The following is a 23,924-nucleotide window of genomic DNA, read 5'->3' as shown; positions in this document are numbered from 1 at the left end:
GTGCCAGTAACTGTCGTAAATTGTCAACAACTGCCGTAAAATGCCAGTAACTGTCGTAAATTGTCAGCAACTGCCGTAAAGTGCCAGTAAATGTCATTAATTGTCAACAACTGCCGTAAAGTGCCAGTAACTGTTGTAAAGTGCCAGTAACTGCCGTAAAGTGTCAGTAACTGTTGTAAAGTGCCAGTAACTGTCGTAAAGTGTCAGTAACTGTCGTAAATTGTCAAAAACGGCCGTAAAGTGCCAGTAACTGTTGTAAATTGTCAACAACTGCCGTAAAGTGCCAGTAACTGTTGTAAATTGTCAACAACTGCCGTAAAGTGCCAGTAACTGTCCTACATTGTCAACAACTGCCGCAAAACGCCAGTAACTGTCGTAAAGTGCCAATAACTGTCGTAAATTGTCAACAACTGCCGTAAAGTGCCAGTAACTGTCGTAAAGTGCCAGTAACTGTCGTAAATTGTCAACAACTGCCGTAAAATGCCAGTAACTGTCGTAAATTGTCAGCAACTGCCGTAAAGTGCCAGTAAATGTCATTAATTGTCAACAACTGCCGTAAAGTGCCAGTAACTGTTGTAAAGTGCCAGTAACTGTCGTAAAGTGTCAGAAACTGTTGTAAAGTGCCAGTAACTGTCGTAAAGTGTCAGTAACTGTCGTAAATTGTCAACAACGGCCGTAAAGTGCCAGTAACTGTTGTAAAGTGCCAGTAACTGTCGTAAAGTGTCAGTAACTGTCGTAAATTGTCAACAACGGCCGTAAAGTGCCAGTAACTGTTGTAAATTGTCAACAACTGCCGTAAAGTGCCAGTAATTGTTGTAAATTGTCAACAACTGCCGTAAAGTGCCAGTAAATGTCCTACATTGTCAACAACTGCCGCAAAATGCCAGTAACTGTCGTAAATTGTCAACAACTGCTGTAAAGTGCCAGTAACTTTCGTAAATTGTCAACAACTGCCGTAAATTGTCAACAACTGTGGTAAAGTGCCAGTAACTGTCGTAAATTGTCAACAACTGCCGTAAAGTGCCAGTAACTGTTATGTGAATGATATAATCATCAGGAGTGCATGAGAAAGTAAAGAGGAAAATATACTGTAGCTCATTCCGTCTGCACGCGCTCAGTCCGTGACGAGCACTTTGCACAACACAGCACCGCCGACACGGTAGGTAAGTAAGATGGTATTTTGGCCTGCGAGAGTCCTGCGTGTGGCTGAAGCATTAAGGACTAGCTGCAGTGTGCTGAAACCACCACCAGGTGGCACCTGTGAGCAGATAATACTGTATCATCTCCTTCTCTTTCTGACTTCTCAGCTCTTATCAGGTCGATAGTGCTTTCTTCACTCACACTTTAAGTGAAGGATGAGGCAACAACCAACCCAGTAAGTATGAACACATTATTATGGGACTGCGAGTGAACGGAGCGTGCCGTTGCTACTCTGTACAGTAGGGGGCGGCTTAATAACGCCTCATAAGCACCTGGTGTGCCAGAACATACACCACCCAAAAGCATTGAAGTAGTCACGTTGTGTAAATGGTAAATAAAAAGAGAACACAATGATTTGCAAATCATTTTGCCTCCAGCCACAACGCTTTTGACCCGTCATGTTTCAAATAAAACTGCTATTCTGCACAGACAAAAAAGAACATGATCACAAAGGAGACAACAAGTTGTTGGTATAACCATAACAATAACAATAGTAGTGACAGTAAAAGGTAGGAGAAAAGTCAAACCAGGTGGAGTCGATGCTTACAGGTACCTGACTGGAGAGGCTGAAGTTGGTGGCGGGGCTTCGCTTCTTGCCGGCGCCCACGCCGCTGTTGGCGCTGCTGGCGGAGTTCTTTCGTTTCCTCCTCTTGGTGGTGGTCTGTCGGGCGGGCTCAGCTTTGGCGCGACCAGCAAAGAGAAAGAGAGGCCATGCCAGAGACCATAATGCATACAGTCGGATACAAGGGGCGGTATCATAATGCATACAGTCGGATACAAAGGGCGGTATCATAATGCATACAGTCGGATACAAGGGGCGGTATCATAATGCATACAGTCGCATACAAGGGGCGGTATCATAATGCATACAGTCGGATACAAGGGGCGGTATCATAATGCATACAGTCGGATACAAGGGGTGGTATCATAATGCATACAGTCGGATACAAAGGGCGGTATCATAATGCATGCAGTCGGATACAAGGGGCGGGATCATAATGCATACAGTCGGATACAAGGGGTGGTATCATAATGCATACAGTCGGATACAAAGGGCGGTATCATAATGCATACAGTCGGATACAAGGGGCGGTATCATAATGCATACAGTCGGATACAAGGGGCGGTATCATAATGCATACAGTCGGATACAAGGGGCGGTATCATAATGCATACAGTCGGATACAAAGGGCGGTATCATAATGCATACAGTCGGATACAAGGGGCGGTATCATAATGCATACAGTCGCATACAAGGGGCGGTATCATAATGCATACAGTCGGATACAAGGGGCGGGATCATAATGCATACAGTCGGATACAAGGGGTGGTATCATAATGCATACAGTCGGATACAAAGGGCGGTATCATAATGCATACAGTCGGATACAAGGGGCGGTATCATAATGCATACAGTCGGATACAAGGGGCGGTATCATAATGCATACAGTCGGATACAAGGGGCGGTATCATAATGCATACAGTCGGATACAAAGGGCGGTATCATAATGCATACAGTCGGATACAAGGGGCGGTATCATAATGCATACAGTCGCATACAAGGGGCGGTATCATAATGCATACAGTCGGATACAAGGGGTGGGATCATAATGCATACAGTCGGATACAAGGGGTGGTATCATAATGCATACAGTCGGATACAAAGGGCGGTATCATAATGCATACAGTCGGATACAAGGGGCGGTATCATAATGCATACAGTCGGATACAAGGGGCGGTATCATAATGCATACAGTCGGATACAAGGGGCGGGATCATAATGCATACAGACGGATACAAGGGGCGGTATCATAATGCATACAGTCGGATACAAGGGGCGGTATCATAATGCATACAGTCGGATACAAGGGGCGGTATCATAATGCATACAGTCGGATACAAGGGGTGGTATCATAATGCATACAGACAAATAAAAGGGGCGGTATCATAATGCATACAGACAAATAAAAGGGGCGGTATCATAATGCATACAGACAGATACATTGAAATGTGTTCTGATGTGTTTTATCACTATCAGCTAGCACTTTAGCAACATGCATTCATTCAACAATGTGTTCTGATGTGTTTTATCACTATCAGCTAGCACTTTAGCAACATGCATTCATTCAACAATGTGTTCTGATGGGTTTTACCACTATTAGTTAGCACTTTAGCAACATGCATTTATTCAACAATGTGTTCTGATGTGTTTTATCACTATTAGTTAGCACTTTAGCAACACGCATTCATTCAACGATGTGTTCTGATGTGTTTTATCACTATTAGTTAGCACTTTAGCAACATGCATTCATTCAACAATGTGTTCTGATGTGTTTTACCACTATTAGTTAGCACTTTAGCAACATGTGTTCTGATGTGTTTTATCACTATTAGTTAGCACTTTAGCAACATGCATTCATTCAACCATGTGTTCTGATGTGTTTTATCACTATTAGTTAGCACTTTAGCAACATGCATTCATTCAACAATGTGTTCTGATGGGTTTTACCACTATTAGTTAGCACTTTAGCAACATGCATTTATTCAACAATGTGTTCTGATGTGTTTTATCACTATTAGTTAGCACTTTAGCAACACGCATTCATTCAACGATGTGTTCTGATGTGTTTTATCACTATTAGTTAGCACTTTAGCAACATGCATTCATTCAACAATGTGTTCTGATGTGTTTTACCACTATTAGTTAGCACTTTAGCAACATGTGTTCTGATGTGTTTTATCACTATTAGTTAGCACTTTAGCAACATGCATTCATTCAACAATGTGTTCTGATGTGTTTTATCACTATCAGCTAGCACTTTAGCAACATGCATTCATTCAACAATGTGTTCTGATGGGTTTTACCACTATTAGTTAGCACTTTAGCAACATGCATTTATTCAACAATGTGTTCTGATGTGTTTTATCACTATTAGTTAGCACTTTAGCAACACGCATTCATTCAACGATGTGTTCTGATGTGTTTTATCACTATTAGTTAGCACTTTAGCAACATGCATTCATTCAACAATGTGTTCTGATGTGTTTTACCACTATTAGTTAGCACTTTAGCAACATGTGTTCTGATGTGTTTTATCACTATTAGTTAGCACTTTAGCAACATGCATTCATTCAACCATGTGTTCTGATGTGTTTTATCACTATTAGTTAGCACTTTAGCAACATGCATTCATTCAACAATGTGTTCTGATGGGTTTTACCACTATTAGTTAGCACTTTAGCAACATGCATTTATTCAACAATGTGTTCTGATGTGTTTTATCACTATTAGTTAGCACTTTAGCAACACGCATTCATTCAACGATGTGTTCTGATGTGTTTTATCACTATTAGTTAGCACTTTAGCAACATGCATTCATTCAACAATGTGTTCTGATGTGTTTTACCACTATTAGTTAGCACTTTAGCAACATGTGTTCTGATGTGTTTTATCACTATTAGTTAGCACTTTAGCAACATGCATTCATTCAACCATGTGTTCTGATGTGTTTTATCACTATTAGTTAGCACTTTAGCAACATGCATTCATTCAACAATGTGTTCTGATGGGTTTTACCACTATTAGTTAGCACTTTAGCAACATGCATTTATTCAACAATGTGTTCTGATGTGTTTTATCACTATTAGTTAGCACTTTAGCAACACGCATTCATTCAACAATGTGTTCTGATGTGTTTTATCACTATTAGTTAGCACTTTAGCAACATGCATTCATTCAACAATGTGTTCTGATGTGTTTTATCACTATTAGTTAGCACTTTAGCAACATGCATTCATTCAACAATGTGTTCTGATGTGTTTTATCACTATTAGTTAGCACTTTAGCAACATGCATTCATTCAACAATGTGTTCTGATGTGTTTTATCACTATTAGTTAGCACTTTAGCAACATGCATTCATTCAACAATGTGTTCTGATGTGTTGTATCACTATTAGTTAGCACTTTAGCAACATGCATTCATTCAACAATGTGTTCTGATGTGTTTGATCACTATTAGTTAGCACTTTAGCAACATGCATTCATTCAACAATGTGTTCTGATGTGTTTTATCACTATTAGTTAGCACTTTAGCAACATGCATTCATTCAACAATGTGTTCTGATGTGTTTTATCACTATTAGTTAGCACTTTAGCAACATGCATTCATTCAACAATGTGTTCTGATGTGTTTTATCACTATCAGTTAGCATTTTAGCAACATGCATTCATTCAACAATGTGTTCTGATGTGTTTTATCACTATTAGTTAGCACTTTAGCAACAGGCATTCATTCAACAATGTGTTCTGATGTGTTTTATCACTATTAGTTAGCACTTTAGCAACAGGCATTCATTCAACAATGTGTTCTGATGTGTTTTATCACTATTAGTTAGCACTTTAGCAACAGGCATTCATTCAACAATGTGTTCTGATGTGTTTTATCACTATTAGTTAGCACTTTAGCAACAGGCATTCATTCAACAATGTGTTCTGATGTGTTTTATCACTATTAGTTAGCACTTTAGCAACATGCATTCATTCAACAATGTGTTCTGATGTGTTTTATCACTATTAGTTAGCACTTTAGCAACATGCATTCATTCAACAATGTGTTCTGATGTGTTTTACCACTATTAGTTAGCACTTTAGCAACATGCATTCATTCAACAATGTGTTCTGGTGTGTTTTATCACTATTAGTTAGCACTTTAGCTGACTTCTGACAGAGAAAAGATACCTTTTTTGTGATTGGTGGGGAATATTTCTGTTTTGAAGTTCTGCGGGTGTCCAGCTGAAAGGGAGCCAACAGGATTCATGATTAGTAGGTCTTACAAACAAAACATTCCTGATATAGAGGATCTTTGACAAGTGTTTTTTTCACTAGGTGCATACAACAAACAGAACGCTCTTGTCATATAGAGGATCTTTGATTAGTGTTTTTGCAGTAGGTCTTTAGAAACATAACACCTGTCATAATGAGGATCTTTGATTTGTGTTTTTTGCAGTAAGTCTTTGGAAACATAACACCTGTCATATAGAGGATCTTTGATTAGTGTTTTTGCAGTAGTTTTTTAGAAACAGAACACTCCTGTCATATAGAGGATCTTTGATTAGTATTTTTGCAGTAAGTCTTTAGAAACAGAACACTCCTGTCATATAGAGGATCTTTGATTAGTGTTTTTTCAGTAAGTCTTTAGAAACAGAACACTCCTGTCATATAGAGGATCTTTGTTTAGTGTTTTTGTAGTAAGTCTTTAGAAACAGAACACTCCTGTCATATAGAGGATCTTTGATAGGTGTTTCAACAGTAGGTCTTTATTAACAAAACACTCCTGTCATATCTCCAAGGATGTTTGATTAGTGTTTTTTTCAGTAGGTCTTTAGAAACAGAACACCCCTGTCATATAGAGGATCTTTGATTGGTGTTTTTGCAGTAAGTCTTTAGAAACAGAATACTCCTGTCATATAGAGGATCTTTGATAAGTGTTTCTGCGGTAGATCTTTATTAACAAAACACTCCTGTCATATCTCAGAGGATCTTTGATTAGTGTTTTTTGCAGTAGGTCTTTAGAAATCGAACACCCCTGTCATATAGAGGATCTTTGACTAGTGTTTTTGCAGTAAGTCTTTAGAAACAGAACACTCCTGTCATATAGAAGATTTTTGATAAGTGTTTCTACAGTAGGTCTTTAGTAACAGAACACTCCTGTCATATCTCAGAGGATCTTTGATTAGTGTTTTTGCAGTAGATCTTTAGAAACAGAACACCTCCGTCATATAGAGGATCTTTGATTGGTGTTATTGCAGTAAGTTATTTAGAAGATCTTTGATTAGTGTTTTTGCAGTAGTTTTTTAGAAACAGAACACTCCTGTCATACAGATGAACTTTGTTTAGTGTTTTTGCAGTAAGTCTTTAGAAACAGAACACCCCTGTCATATAGAGGATCTTTGATAAGTGTTTCTGCGGTAGATCTTTATTAACAAAACACTACTGTCATATCTCAGAGGATCTTTGATTAGTGTTTTTTGCAGTAGGTCTTTAGAGACAGAACACCCCTGTCATATAGAGGATCTTTGATTAGTGTTTCTGCAGTAGGAATGAGTATGATCTTAGAAAATGAACACCCTTGTCATAGAAAATATTTGATTAGTGTGTTTGCAGCAAGTCTTTAGAAACAGAACACTCCTGTCATATAGAGGATCTTTGATTAGTGTTTTTGCAGTAGGTCTTTACAAACAGAACACCTCTGTCATATAGAGGATCTTTGATTAGTGTTTTTGCAGTAGGTCTTTAGAAACCGAACACCCCTGTCATATAGAGGATCTTTGATTAGTGTTTTTGCAGTAGGTCTTTAGAAACCGAACACCCCTGTCATATAGAGGATCTTTGATTAGTGTTTTTGCAGTAGGTCTTTAGAAACCGAACACCCCTGTCATATAGAGGATCTTTGATTAGTGTTTTTGCAGTAGGTCTTTAGAAACCGAACACCCCTGTCATATAGAGGATCTTTGATTAGTGTTTTTTGCAGTAGGTCTTTAGAAACAGAACACTCCTGTCATGTAGAGGATCTTTGATTAGCGGTTTTGCAGTAGGTCTTTAGAAACCGAACACCCCTGTCATATAGAGGATCTTTGATGAGTGTTTGTGCAGTAGGTCTTTACAAACCAAACACCCCTGTCATATAGAGGATCTTTGACGAGTGTTTGTGCAGTAGGTCTTTACAAACCGAACACCCCTGTCATGTAGAGGATCTTTGATGAGCGTTTTTGCAGTAGGTCTTTAGAAACCGAACACCCCAGTCATGTAGAGGATCTTTGATTAGCGGTTTTGCAGTAGGTCTTTAGAAACCAAACACCCCTGTCATATAGAGGATCTTTGACGAGTGTTTGTGCAGTAGGTCTTTAGAAACCGAACACTCCTGTCATGTAGAGGATCTTTGACGAGTGTTTGTGCAGTAGGTCTTTACAAACCAAACACCCCTGTCATATAGAGGATCTTTGATGAGTGTTTGTGCAGTAGGTCTTTACAAACCGAACACCCCTGTCATATAGAGGATCTTTGACGAGTGTTTTTGCAGTAGGTCTTTAGAAACCGAACACTCCTGTCATATAGAGGATCTTTGACGAGTGTTTGTGCAGTAGGTCTTTACAAACCGAACACCCCTGTTATATAGAGGATCTTTGATTAGCGTTTTTGCAGTAGGTCTTTAGAAACCGAACACTCCTGTCATATAGAGGATCTTTGATGAGTGTTTGTGCAGTAGGTCTTTAGAAACCGAACACCCCTGTCATTTGGAGGATCTTTGACGAGTGTTTGTGCAGTAGGTCTTTACAAACTGAACACCCCTGTCATATAGAGGATCTTTGACGAGTGTTTGTGCAGTAGGTCTTTACAAACCGAACACCCCTGTCATATAGAGGATCTTTGACGGGTGTTTTTGTAGTAGGTCTTTACAAACCGAACACCCCTGTTATATAGAGGATCTTTGACGAGTGTTTGTGCAGTAGGTCTTTACAAACTGAACACCCCTGTCATATAGAGGATCTTTGACGAGTGTTTGTGCAGTAGGTCTTTACAAACTGAACACCCCTGTCATATAGAGGATCTTTGACGAGTGTTTGTGCAGTAGGTCTTTACAAACCGAACACCCCTGTCATATAGAGGATCTTTGACGAGTGTTTGTGCAGTAGGTCTTTACAAACCGAACACCCCTGTCATATAGAGGATCTTTGACGGGTGTTTTTGTAGTAGGTCTTTACAAACCGAACACCCCTGTCATATAGAGGATCTTTGACGAGTGTTTGTGCAGTAGGTCTTTAGAAACCGAACACTCCTGTCATATAGAGGATCTTTGACGAGTGTTTTTGCAGTAGGTCTTTACAAACCGAACACCCCTGTCATATAGAGGATCTTTGACGAGTGTTTGTGCAGTAGGTCTTTACAAACCGAACACCCCTGTCATATGGAGGATCTTTGATGAGTGTTTGTGCAGTAGGTCTTTACAAACCGAACACCCCTGTCATATGGAGGATCTTTGATGAGTGTTTGTGCAGTAGGTCTTTACAAACCGAACACCCCTGTTATATAGAGGATCTTTGATTAGCGTTTTTGTAGTAGGTCTTTAGAAACCTAACACTCCTGTCATATAGAGGATCTTTGACGAGTGTTTGTGCAGTAGGTCTTTACAAACCAACACCCCTGTCATATAGAGGATCTTTGACGGGCGTTTTTGCAGTAGGTCTTTACAAACTGAACCCCCCTGTCATATAGAGGATCTTTGATGAGTGTTTGTGCAGTAGGTCTTTACAAACCAAACACCCCTGTCATATAGAGGATCTTTGACGAGTGTTTGTGCAGTAGGTCTTTACAAACTGAACACTCCTGTCATATAGAGGATCTTTGATTAGCGCTTTTGCAGTAGGTCTTTACAAACCGAACACCCCTGTCATATAGAGGATCTTTGACGAGTGTTTGTGCAGTAGGTCTTTACAAACCGAACACCCCTGTTATATAGAGGATCTTTGATTAGCGTTTTTGTAGTAGGTCTTTAGAAACCTAACACTCCTGTCATATAGAGGATCTTTGACGAGTGTTTGTGCAGTAGGTCTTTACAAACCGAACACCCCTGTCATATAGAGGATCTTTGACGAGTGTTTGTGCAGTAGGTCTTTACAAACCGAACACCCCTGTCATATAGAGGATCTTTGACGAGTGTTTGTGCAGTAGGTCTTTAAAAACCGAACACCCCTGTCATATAGAGGATCTTTGACGAGTGTTTGTGGAGTAGGTCTTTACAAACCGAACACCCCTGTCATATAGAGGATCTTTGATTAGCGCTTTTGCAGTAGGTCTTTAGAAACCGAACACCCCTGTCATATAGAGGATCTTTGACGAGTGTTTTTGCAGTAGGTCTTTACAAACCGAACACCCCTGTCATATAGAGGATCTTTGATGAGCGTTTTTGCAGTAGGTCTTTAGAAACCGAACACTCCTGTCATATAGAGGATCTTTGACGAGCGTTTTTGCAGTAGGTCTTTACAAACCGAACACCCCTGTCATATAGAGGATCTTTGACGAGCGTTTTTGCAGTAGGTCTTTACAAACTGAACACTCCTGTCATATAGAGGATCTTTGACGAGTGTTTGTGCAGTAGGTCTTTACAAACCGAACACCCCTGTCATATAGAGGATCTTTGACGGGTGTTTTTGTAGTAGGTCTTTACAAACCGAACACCCCTGTCATATAGAGGATCTTTGACGAGTGTTTGTGCAGTAGGTCTTTAGAAACCGAACACCCCTGTCATATAGAGGATCTTTGATTAGCGTTTTTGCAGTAGGTCTTTAGAAACCGAACACCCCTGTCATATAGAGGATCTTTGACGAGCGTTTTTGCAGTAGGTCTTTAGAAACCGAACACTCCTGTCATGTAGAGGATCTTTGACGAGTGTTTGTGCAGTAGGTCTTTACAAACCAAACACCCCTGTCATATAGAGGATCTTTGACGGGCGTTTTTGCAGTAGGTCTTTACAAACCAAACACCCCTGTGATATAGAGGATCTTTGATGAGTGTTTGTGCAGTAGGTCTTTACAAACCGAACACTCCTGTCATATAGAGGATCTTTGACGAGTGTTTTTGCAGTAGGTCTTTAGAAACCGAACACTCCTGTCATATAGAGGATCTTTGACGAGTGTTTGTGCAGTAGGTCTTTACAAACCGAACACCCCTGTTATATAGAGGATCTTTGATTAGCGTTTTTGCAGTAGGTCTTTAGAAACCGAACACTCCTGTCATATAGAGGATCTTTGATGAGTGTTTTTGCAGTAGGTCTTTAGAAACCGAACACCCCTGTCATTTGGAGGATCTTTGACGAGTGTTTGTGCAGTAGGTCTTTACAAACTGAACACCCCTGTCATATAGAGGATCTTTGACGAGTGTTTGTGCAGTAGGTCTTTACAAACCGAACACCCCTGTCATATAGAGGATCTTTGACGGGTGTTTTTGTAGTAGGTCTTTACAAACCGAACACCCCTGTCATATAGAGGATCTTTGACGAGTGTTTGTGCAGTAGGTCTTTAAAAACCGAACACCCCTGTCATATAGAGGATCTTTGACGAGTGTTTGTGGAGTAGGTCTTTACAAACCGAACACCCCTGTCATATAGAGGATCTTTGATTAGCGCTTTTGCAGTAGGTCTTTAGAAACCGAACACCCCTGTCATATAGAGGATCTTTGACGAGTGTTTTTGCAGTAGGTCTTTACAAACCGAACACCCCTGTCATATAGAGGATCTTTGATGAGCGTTTTTGCAGTAGGTCTTTAGAAACCGAACACTCCTGTCATATAGAGGATCTTTGACGAGCGTTTTTGCAGTAGGTCTTTACAAACCGAACACCCCTGTCATATAGAGGATCTTTGACGAGCGTTTTTGCAGTAGGTCTTTACAAACTGAACACTCCTGTCATATAGAGGATCTTTGACGAGTGTTTGTGCAGTAGGTCTTTACAAACCGAACACCCCTGTCATATAGAGGATCTTTGACGGGTGTTTTTGTAGTAGGTCTTTACAAACCGAACACCCCTGTCATATAGAGGATCTTTGACGAGTGTTTGTGCAGTAGGTCTTTAGAAACCGAACACCCCTGTCATATAGAGGATCTTTGATTAGCGTTTTTGCAGTAGGTCTTTAGAAACCGAACACCCCTGTCATATAGAGGATCTTTGACGAGCGTTTTTGCAGTAGGTCTTTAGAAACCGAACACTCCTGTCATGTAGAGGATCTTTGACGAGTGTTTGTGCAGTAGGTCTTTACAAACCAAACACCCCTGTCATATAGAGGATCTTTGACGGGCGTTTTTGCAGTAGGTCTTTACAAACCAAACACCCCTGTGATATAGAGGATCTTTGATGAGTGTTTGTGCAGTAGGTCTTTACAAACCGAACACTCCTGTCATATAGAGGATCTTTGACGAGTGTTTTTGCAGTAGGTCTTTAGAAACCGAACACTCCTGTCATATAGAGGATCTTTGACGAGTGTTTGTGCAGTAGGTCTTTACAAACCGAACACCCCTGTTATATAGAGGATCTTTGATTAGCGTTTTTGCAGTAGGTCTTTAGAAACCGAACACTCCTGTCATATAGAGGATCTTTGATGAGTGTTTTTGCAGTAGGTCTTTAGAAACCGAACACCCCTGTCATTTGGAGGATCTTTGACGAGTGTTTGTGCAGTAGGTCTTTACAAACTGAACACCCCTGTCATATAGAGGATCTTTGACGAGTGTTTGTGCAGTAGGTCTTTACAAACCGAACACCCCTGTCATATAGAGGATCTTTGACGGGTGTTTTTGTAGTAGGTCTTTACAAACCGAACACCCCTGTCATATAGAGGATCTTTGACGAGTGTTTGTGCAGTAGGTCTTTACAAACCGAACACCCCTGTCATATAGAGGATCTTTGACGGGTGTTTTTGTAGTAGGTCTTTACAAACCGAACACCCCTGTTATATAGAGGATCTTTGACGAGTGTTTGTGCAGTAGGTCTTTACAAACTGAACACCCCTGTCATATAGAGGATCTTTGACGAGTGTTTGTGCAGTAGGTCTTTACAAACTGAACACCCCTGTCATATAGAGGATCTTTGACGAGTGTTTGTGCAGTAGGTCTTTACAAACTGAACACCCCTGTCATATAGAGGATCTTTGACGAGTGTTTGTGCAGTAGGTCTTTACAAACTGAACACCCCTGTCATATAGAGGATCTTTGACGAGTGTTTGTGCAGTAGGTCTTTACAAACCGAACACCCCTGTCATATAGAGGATCTTTGACGAGTGTTTGTGCAGTAGGTCTTTACAAACTGAACACTCCTGTCATATAGAGGATCTTTGACGAGTGTTTGTGCAGTAGGTCTTTACAAACCGAACACCCCTGTCATATAGAGGATCTTTGACGGGTGTTTTTGTAGTAGGTCTTTACAAACCGAACACCCCTGTTATATAGAGGATCTTTGACGGGTGTTTTTGTAGTAGGTCTTTACAAACCGAACACCCCTGTCATATAGAGGATCTTTGACGAGTGTTTGTGCAGTAGGTCTTTAGAAACCGAACACTCCTGTCATATAGAGGATCTTTGACGAGTGTTTTTGCAGTAGGTCTTTACAAACCGAACACCCCTGTCATATAGAGGATCTTTGATTAGCGTTTTTGCAGTAGGTCTTTAGAAACCAAACACCCCTGTCATATAGAGGATCTTTGACGAGTGTTTTTGCAGTAGGTCTTTAGAAACCGAACACCCCTGTCATGTAGAGGATCTTTGACGAGTGTTTGTGCAGTAGGTCTTTAGAAACCGAACACCCCTGTCATATAGAGGATCTTTGATTAGCAGTTTTGCAGTAGGTCTTTAGAAACCGAACACTCCTGTCATATAGAGGATCTTTGACGAGTGTTTTTGCAGTAGGTCTTTAGAAACCGAACACCCCTGTCATGTAGAGGATCTTTGACGAGTGTTTGTGCAGTAGGTCTTTAGAAACCGAACAGCCCTGTCATATAGAGGATCTTTGATTAGCGGTTTTGCAGTAGGTCTTTACAAACCGAACACCCCTGTCATATAGAGGATCTTTGACGAGTGTTTGTGCAGTAGGTCTTTAGAAACCGAACACCCCTGTCATATAGAGGATCTTTGATTAGCAGTTTTGCAGTAGGTCTTTAGAAACCGAACACTCCTGTCATATAGAGGATCTTTGACGAGTGTTTGTGCAGTAGGTCTTTAGAAACCGAACAGCCCTGTCATATAGAGGATCTTTGATTAGCGGTTTTGCAGTAGGTCTTTACAAACTGAACACCCCTGTCATATAGAGGATCTTTGACGAGTGTTTGTGCAGTAGGTCTTTAGAAACCGAACAGCCCTGTCATATAGAGGATCTTTGATTAGCGGTTTTGCAGTAGGTCTTTACAAACTGAACACCCCTGTCATATAGAGGATCTTTGACGAGTGTTTTTGCAGTAGGTCTTTAGAAACCGAACACCCCTGTCATATAGAGGATCTTCGACAAGTGTTTGTGCAGCATGTCCTTACAAACAACAGAAAGCTCTTGTCATATAGATGATCTTTGACCAAGGTTTTTGTAACAGGACCTTAGAAACAGCAAAGGATCTTTGACGAAATGAGCGTTGATTTACATTTTCATCGGTAGCCTAAAATGTTGGTGTTGTGTGTGACAGCTGAGTAGTGAGGGAGATTCCTGCACAAACATGCACAACCAGAAGGAAAACAAAGATTTTGTCCTTATCAGCGTCTTTCCTCTTTGTATGCCTGACTTTGACAGATGTGCGCTCAAAGACTATTGTCACACTTCTGTGTTATCCTGCGCTGGTGACGCACTGGACTCACTTCCTGTCCCCCCCCCCCACCCCCCCTCGCCACTTATCAGCACCTGAGCACGGGGGCAGCTTCCTTCCTGGCAGGATGGCAAGAAACGGGAGAAGAATGGCAGGAAAAAAAAGCTGGCGAGTCAAAACGAGGCCAGTTGACATTGAAGTAAAAATGTAGTCGATGTTTAAACGTTGTTTCAATTGATCCAGGGAGGTTTGGATGTTTTTATTCCAGCAGCAAGCGTCCACACTGGGGAGCTGGTCTGGTCTTAATTAAAGTCACGCAGGCCTGAAGTCTCCCACTCTTGTTTTTGTGTGTGTGTGTGTGTGTGTGTGTGTGTGTGTGTGTGTGTGTGTGTGTGTGTGTGTGTGTGTGTGTGTGTGTGTGTGTGTGTGTGAGTCAAATCTGGTCACGCCTTGCTAGGCAATGCTGGAAATTGATGTTCCTACAACGGAACTCTTAAAAAAAAAAAAAAAAAGAGTGGCCCTGAATGCTGATTCACTTCACACACCTGAGGGGCCACAGCTTTCTTTAAGGCCAAGATGTCAAATATGTCTATAAGGCGCACTTAAAATCCTTTTCTTCCCCTCAAAACTCAACAGTGCGCCTTACAACCCGGTGCGCCTAATGTACGGAATCATTTTTGGTTGTGCTTACCGACCTCGAAGCTATTTTATTTGGCACATGGTGTAATGATAAGTGTGACTAGTAGATGGTAGTCACACATAAGAGATACGTGTAGGCAACAATATGATGGCAGTAACACATAAGAGATACGTGTAGACTGCAATATGATGGCAGTCACACATAAGAGGTACATGTAGACTGGCATATGATGGCAGTCACACATAAGAGATATGTGTAGACTGCAATATGATGGCAGTCACACATAAGAGATACGTGTAGACTGGCATATGATGGCAGTCACACATAAGAGATATGTGTAGACTGCAATATGATGGCAGTCACACATAAGAGATACGTGTAGACTGCAATATGATGGCAGTCACACATAAGAGATACGTGTAGACTGGCATATGATGGCAGTCACACATAAGAGATACGTGTAGACTGCAATATGATGGCAGTCACACATAAGAGGTATGTGTAGACTGGCATATGATGGCAGTCACACATAAGAGATATGTGTAGACTGCAATATGATGGCAGTCACACATAAGAGATACGTGTAGACTGCAATATGATGGCAGTCACACATAAGAGATACGTGTAGACTGGCATATGATGGCAGTCACACATAAGAGATACGTGTAGACTGCAATATGATGGCAGTCACACATAAGAGGTATGTGTAGACTGGCATATGATGGCAGTCACACATAAGAGGTACGTGTAGACTGCAATATGATGGCAGTCACACATAAGAGGTATGTGTAGACTGCAATATGATGGCAGTCACACATAAGAGATGCGTGTAGGCAACAATATGATGGCAGTAACACATAAGAGATACGTGTAGACTGCAATATGATGGCAGTCACACATAAGAGATACGTGTAGACTGCAATATGATGGCAGTCACACATAAGAGATACGTGTAGACTGCAATATGATGGCAGTCACACACAAGAGATACATGTAGACTGCAATATGATGGCAGTCACACATAAGAGATGCGTGTAGGCAACAATATGATGGCAGTAACACATAAGAGATACATGTAGACTGAAATATGATGGCAGTCACACATAAGAGATATGTGTAGACTGCAATATGATGGCAGTCACACATAAGAGATATGTGTAGACTGCAATATGATGGCAGTCACACATAAAATATATGTGTAGACTGCAATATGATGGCAGTCACACATAAGAGATGCGTGTAGGCAACAATATGATGGCAGTAACACATAAGAGATACGTGTAGACTGAAATATGATGGCAGTCACACATAAGAGATATGTGTAGACTGCAATATGATGGCAGTCACACATAAGAGATATGTGTAGACTGCAATATGATGGCAGTCACACATAAGAGATATGTGTAGACTGCAATATGATGGCAGTCACACATAAGAGATGCGTGTAGGCAACAATATGATGGCAGTAACACATAAGAGATACGTGTAGACTGAAATATGATGGCAGTCACACATAAGAGATATGTGTAGACTGCAATATGAGGGCAGTCACACATAAGGGATATGTGTAGACTGCAATATGATGGCAGTCACACATAAGAGGTACGTGTAGACTGGCATATGATGGCAGTCACACATAAGAGATACGTGTAGGCTGCAATATGATGGCAGTCACACATAAGAGGTACGTGTAGACTGGCATATGATGGCAGTCACACATAAGAGATATGTGTAGACTGGCATATGATGGCAGTCACACATAAGAGATATGTGTAGACTGCAATATGATGGCAGTCACACATAAGAGATACGTGTAGACTGCAATATGATGGCAGTCACACATAAGACATATGTGTAGACTGCAATATGATGGCAGTCACACATAAGAGGTACGTGTAGACTGGCATATGATGGCAGTCACACATAAGAGGTACGTGTAGACTGGCATATGATGGCAGTCACACATAAGATATATGTGTAGACTGCAATATGATGGCAGTCACACATAAGAGATACGTGTAGACTGCAATATGATGGCAGTCACACATAAGACATATGTGTAGACTGCAATATGATGGCAGTCACACATAAGAGGTACGTGTAGACTGGCATATGATGGCAGTCACACATAAGAGGTACGTGTAGACTGGCATATGATGGCAGTCACACATAAGAGATATGTGTAGACTGCAATATGATGGCAGTCACACATAAGAGATATGTGTAGACTGGCATATGATGGCAGTCACACATAAGAGATATGTGTAGACTGCAATATGATGGCAGTCACACATAAGAGATACGTGTAGACTGCAATATGATGGCAGTCACACATAAGACATATGTGTAGACTGCAATATGATGGCAGTCACACATAAGAGGTACGTGTAGACTGGCATATGATGGCAGTCACACATAAGAGATATGTGTAGACTGCAATATGATGGCAGTCACACATAAGAGATACGTGTAGACTGCAATATGATGGCAGTCACACATAAGAGATACGTGTAGACTGCAATATGATGGCAGTCACACATAAGAGGTACGTGTAGACTGGCATATGATGGCAGTCACACATAAGAGGTACGTGTAGACTGGCATATGATGGCAGTCACACATAAGAGATACGTGTAGGCTGTACCCACCCGATCCAGCAGGTGGAGCCGTGGTGAAACAAAACCTTTTGAACGTGCATTAGTGCCCCCTACAGGACCGGAGAGGAACATGTGGTTTGGGAGTGTTGGGTGGTTACCTGGCGGCGCTACCATTCTCTGCCACTTTTGGAACAGGCACGTCTTGAGACAGTCCCGCGGGCTGAGGTTGTAGGTCTTGTGTCTGGACATGAGCTCCTGCATGGGCTCCAGGATGACACACAACTGGATGAAGAGAGAGGAATACAGACTTTTGTCTTCAATACAGGAATACAACAATGTGGCATCACAGAAATAATGAATTATGACATCAATAAATCAATAAATCAATATGTCAGCAATACAGAAATAATGAAATATGTCATAATACATAAATAATAAATATGTCATCAATATATAAATAATTAAATATGTCATCAATACAGAAATCAATCAATAAATAATTAATACAGAAATAAGTAATAAATACAGAAATAATGAAATATGTTATCAATTTAGAAAAATTAAATATGTCATCAATACAGAAATATGTTATCAATACAGAAATAATGAAATATGTCATCAATACAGAAATAAATAAAGATTGTCATCAATACAGAAATAAGTCATCAATACAGAAATGAAAAAAAAAAAAAATTCACCAATACAGAAATAATGAATTATGAATTATGTTATCAATACAGAAATAATGAATTATGTCATCAATACAGAAATAATGAATTTTTTCATCAATACAGAAATAAATAAATATGTCATCAATACAGAAATAAATAAATGATATCAATACAGAAATAAAAAAATATGACATCAATACAGAAATAAATAAATATGTCATCAATACAGAAATAAATAAATATGTCATCAATACAGAAATAAATAAATATGACATTAATGCAGAAATAAATAAATATGTCATCAATACAGAAATAAATAAATATGTCATCAATACAGAAATAAATAAATATGATATCAATGCAGAAATAAATAAATATGTCATCAATACAGAAATTAATAATTATGTCATCAATACAGAAATAAATACATATGTCATCAATACAGATATAAATAAATATGTCATCAATACAGAAATAAATGTGTCTTCAATACAGAAATACATAAATATGTAATCAATACAGAAATAAATACATATGTCATCAATACAGAAATAAATGAAAATGTCATCAATACAGAAATAATGAATTATGTCATCAATACAGAAATAAAGGAATATGTCATCAATACATAAATAAATATGTCATCAATATAGAAATAAATCAATAAGTCATTAATACAGAAATAAATCAATATGTCATCAATACAGAAATAAATCAGTAAGTCATCAATACAGAAATAAATACATATGTAATCAATAAAGAAATACATCAATATGACATCAATACAGAAATAAAAAAAGATGTCATCAATACAGAAATAAAAAAATATGTCATCAATACAGAAATAAATAAATGTCATCAATACAGAAATACAAAATATGTCTTCAATACAGAAATAAATAAATGACATCAATACAGAAATAAATACATATGTCATCAATACAGAAATAAATAAATATGTCATCAATACAGAAATAATGAATTATGTCATCAATACAGAAATAAAGGAATATGTCATCAATACAGAAATAAATATTTCATCAATACAGAAATAAATCAATAAGTCATTAATACAGAAATAAATCAATATGACATCAATACAGAAATAAAAAAATATGTCATCAATACAGAAATAAAAAAATATGTCATCAATACAGAAATAAATAAATGTCATCAATACAGAAATACAAAAATATGTCTTCAATACAGAAATAAATAAATGACATCAATACAGAAATTAAAAAATATGACATCAATACAGAAATAAAAAAAATTGTCATCAATACAGAAATAAATAAATATGACATCAATGCAGAAATAAATAAATATGTCATCAATACAGAAATAAATGAATATGTCATCAATACAGAAATAAATACATATGTCATCAATACAGAAATAAATAAATGTGTCATCAATACAGAAATATTGAATTATGTCATCAATACAGAAATAAAGGAATATGTCATCAATACAGAAATAAATATGTCATCAATACAGAAATAAATCAATAAGTCATCAATACATAAATAAATCAGTATGTCATCAATACAGAAATAAATCAGTATGTCATCAATACAGAAATAAATCAGTAAGTCATCAATACAGAAATAAATCAATATGTAATCAATAAAGAAATAAATACATATGTAATTAATAAAGAAATAAATCAATCAATATGACATCAATACAGAAATAAATCAATATGACATCAATACAGAAAAAAATCAATCAATATGTCATCAATACAGAAATAAATAAATATTTAATTAATACAGAAATGAATAACTAAATATGACATCAATACAGAAATAAATCAGTATGATATCAATACAGAAATAAATCAATATTTAATCAATACAGAAATGAATAACTAAATATGACATCAATACAGAAATAAATCAGTACGATATCAATACAGAAATAAATCAATAAATGTCATCAATATAGAAATAAATCAATATGTAATGAAATACAGAAATAAATAAATATGACATCGATACAGACATCAATCAAAATGTCATCAATACAGAAACAAATAAATAAATGTCATCAATATAGAAATAAAACAATATGTAATCAATACAGAAATAAATCAATATGACATAGATACAGAAATAAACCAATATGACATCAATACAGAAATATATCAATATGTCATCAATACAGAAATAAATAAATAAATATGACATCAATACATAAATAAATAAATCAATATGTCATCAATTCAGAAATAAATCAATATGACATCAATACAGAAATAAATAAATCAATATGTCATCAATACAGAAATAAATCAATATGTCATCAATACAGAAATTAATCAATATGTCATCAATACAGAAATAAATCCATATGACATCAATACAGAAATAAATCAATCAATATGTCATCAATACAGAAATAAATCAATATGACATCAATACAGAAATAAATAAATCAATATGACATCAATACAGAAATAAATCAATATGACATCAATACAGAAATAAATAAATCAATATGTCATCAATACAGAAATAAATCAATCAATATGTCATCAATACAGAAATAAATCAATATGACATCAATACAGAAATAAATAAATCAATATGACATCAATACAGAAATAAATAAATCAATATGTCATCAATACAGAAATAAATCAATATGACATCAATACAGAAATAAATAAATCAATATGTCATCAATACAGAAATAAATCAATCAATATGTCATCAATACAGAAATAAATCAATATGACATCAATACAGAAATAAATAAATCAATATGACATCAATACAGAAATAAATAAATCAATATGTCATCAATACAGAAATAAATCAATATGACATCAATACAGAAATAAATAAATCAATATGTCATCAATACAGAAATAAATCAATCAATATGTCATCAATACAGAAATAAATCAATATGTCATCCATTAACAGATAAGTTGATTACAGAGTGAGTGCTCCATATTAAAATAACATCATAAAAGGTTTTAATTGCACAGTAAATGTGTCTTCATGAAACAGTTTGGAGGAATATGTTTATTATTATTATTATTGTTGTTATTGTTATTATTATTGTTATGATTATTATTGTTATTATTATTATTGTTATTATTGTTATGCGCCACTAAAGCACATTCTGCTCCTTTTTCTTTTCATTTGACTTGTGTATCCGTTTGTGTAATCAGATTGTCCCAACATTCCAATCCCACTTTCCCTCCACGCTGCGGCCATGATGCTGTTGCCTAGCAACACCTGATGGTCCAACATCCTGCTGAAGAGTTCCTCCGCCGCCGGCATTTGGCCACACCCCCTGCCGTAGGACCATGTGAGGAAGGTGTGTAACTACGTGTGAGGAAGGTGTGTAACTACGTGTGAGGAAGGTGTGTAACTATGTGTGAGGAAGGTGTGTAACTACATGTGAGGAAAGTGTGTAACTACGTGTGAGGAAGGTGTGTAACTACATGTGAGGAAAGTGTGTAATCACGTGTGAGGAAGGTGTGTAACTACGTGTGAGTAAGGTGTGTAACTACATGTGAGGAAGGTGTGAATTTACGTGTGAGGAAGGTGTGTAACTACGTGTGAGGAAGGTGTGTAACTACGTGTGAGGAAGGTGTGTAACTACGTGTGAGGAAGGTGTGTAACTATGTGTGATGAAGGTGTGTAACTACGTGTGAGGAAGGTATGTAACTATGTGTGATGGTGTGTAACTACGTGTGAGGAAGGTGTGTAACTACATGTGAGGAAGGTGTGTAACTACATGTGAGGAAAGTGTGTAACTACATGTGAGGAAGGTGTGTAACTACATGTGAGGAAAGTGTGTAACTACGTGTGAGGAAGGTGTGTAACTACATGTGATGAAGGTGTGTAACTACATATGAGGAAGGTGTGTAACTACGTGTGAGGAAAGTGTGTAACTACGTGTGATGAAGGTGTGTAACTACGTGTGAGGAAGGTGTGTAACTACATGTGAGGAAAGTGTGTAACTACGTGTGAGGAAGGTGTGTAACTACGTGTGAGGAAGGTATGAGGAAGGTGTGTAACTACGTGTGAGGAAAGTGTGTAACTACATCTGAGGAAGGTGTGTAACTACGTGTGAGGAAGGTGTGTAACTACGTGTGAGGAAGGTGTGTAACTACTTGTGAGGAAGGTGTGTAACTACGTGTGAGGAAGGTGTGTAACTACATGTGAGGAAGGTGTGTAACTACGTGTGAGGAAGGTATGAGGAAGGTGTGTAACTACGTGTGAGGAAGGTGTGTAACTACGTGTGAGGAAGGTGTGAGGAAGGTGTGTAACTACGTGGGAGGAAGGTGTGAGGAAGGTGTGTAACTACGTGTGAGGAAGGTGTGTAACTACATGTGAGGGAGGTGTGTAACTACATGTGAGGAAGGTGTGTAACTACGTGTGAGGAAGGTGTGTAACTACATGTGAGGAAGGTGTGTAACTACGTGTGATGAAGGTGTGTAACTACGTGTGAGGAAGGTGTGTAACTATGTGTGAGGAAGGTGTGTAACTACGTGTGAGGAAGGTGTGTAACTACGTGTGAGGAAGGTGTGTAACTACGTGTGAGAAAGGTGTGTAACTACTTGTGAGGAAGGTGTGTAACTACTTGTGAGGAAGGTGTGTAACTACGTGTGAGGAAGGTGTGTAACTACGTGTGAGGAAGGTGTGTAACTACGTGTGAGGAAGGTATGAGGAAGGTGTGTAACTACGTGTGAGGAAGGTGTGTAACTACGTGTGAGGAAGGTATGAGGAAGGTGTGTAACTATGTGTGAGGAAGGTGTGTAACTACGTGTGAGGAAGGTGTGAGGAAGGTGTGTAACTACGTGGGAGGAAGGTGTGAGGAAGGTGTGTAACTACGTGTGAGGAAGGTGTGTAACTACATGTGAGGGAGGTGTGTAACTACATGTGAGGAAGGTGTGTAACTACGCGTGAGGAAGGTGTGTAACTACGCGTGAGGAAGGTGTGTAACTACGCGTGAGGAAGGTGTGAAACTACGTGTGATGAAGGTGTGTAACTACGTGTGAGGAAGGTGTGTAACTATGTGTGAGGAAGGTGTGTAAGTACGTGTGAGGAAGGTGTGTAACTATGTGTGAGGAAGGTGTGTAACTACGTGTGAGGAAGGTGTGTAACTACGTGTGAGGAAGGAAGGAATTCCGTAATACCATTTCTCCATTAAAAATGTGACTACTTCAACATTTCTCGACCGATTTGAAAAATTCCAACACCAACCATGTCAACTCATTCAGAACATTCAAGTGTTTAAACATTTTCCAAAACATTCCCGCTTTTACCAAAATTCCCAAATTTCCATGCAATTCCCATCGAAATCAATGGAAAAAATTTCAAAGTTCTACAGTTCCCACGTTTTTCAACCTATGCAAACCATTCCACCTTCAACATATTCCACTCACCCTGGAAATTCTAACTATAATTTTTCCAAGTTCCAAAATATTCCAGGAATTCCCAGAATTCCCTTTTATTCAAAC

General features: G+C 38.5%; 1 protein-coding gene across 1 annotated transcript in view; it reads right to left on the bottom strand.

Moving 5' to 3' along the window:
- Positions 1 to 1,603: 1,603 nt before the first annotated feature.
- The window catches only part of LOC133644894 (LIM domain-binding protein 2-like), a 443,135-nt gene continuing 420,814 nt past the window's right edge, over positions 1,604 to 23,924 (bottom strand). Inside the window, exons 7-10 of the mRNA XM_062039648.1 lie at positions 17,927 to 18,050; positions 5,941 to 5,993; positions 1,748 to 1,891; positions 1,604 to 1,621 (exon numbers count right to left, since the gene is read on the bottom strand). Coding sequence (XP_061895632.1) covers positions 1,604 to 1,621; positions 1,748 to 1,891; positions 5,941 to 5,993; positions 17,927 to 18,050 — 339 coding nt within the window. The remainder of the gene's footprint in view (positions 1,622 to 1,747; positions 1,892 to 5,940; positions 5,994 to 17,926; positions 18,051 to 23,924) is intronic.

Source organism: Entelurus aequoreus, linkage group LG28 (genome assembly GCF_033978785.1).
Source record: "Entelurus aequoreus isolate RoL-2023_Sb linkage group LG28, RoL_Eaeq_v1.1, whole genome shotgun sequence".
Classification (NCBI taxonomy): domain Eukaryota; kingdom Metazoa; phylum Chordata; class Actinopteri; order Syngnathiformes; family Syngnathidae; genus Entelurus; species Entelurus aequoreus.
Note: the sequence above shows the minus strand (reverse complement) of the source record. Positions and strands in the feature narration are given on the sequence as shown.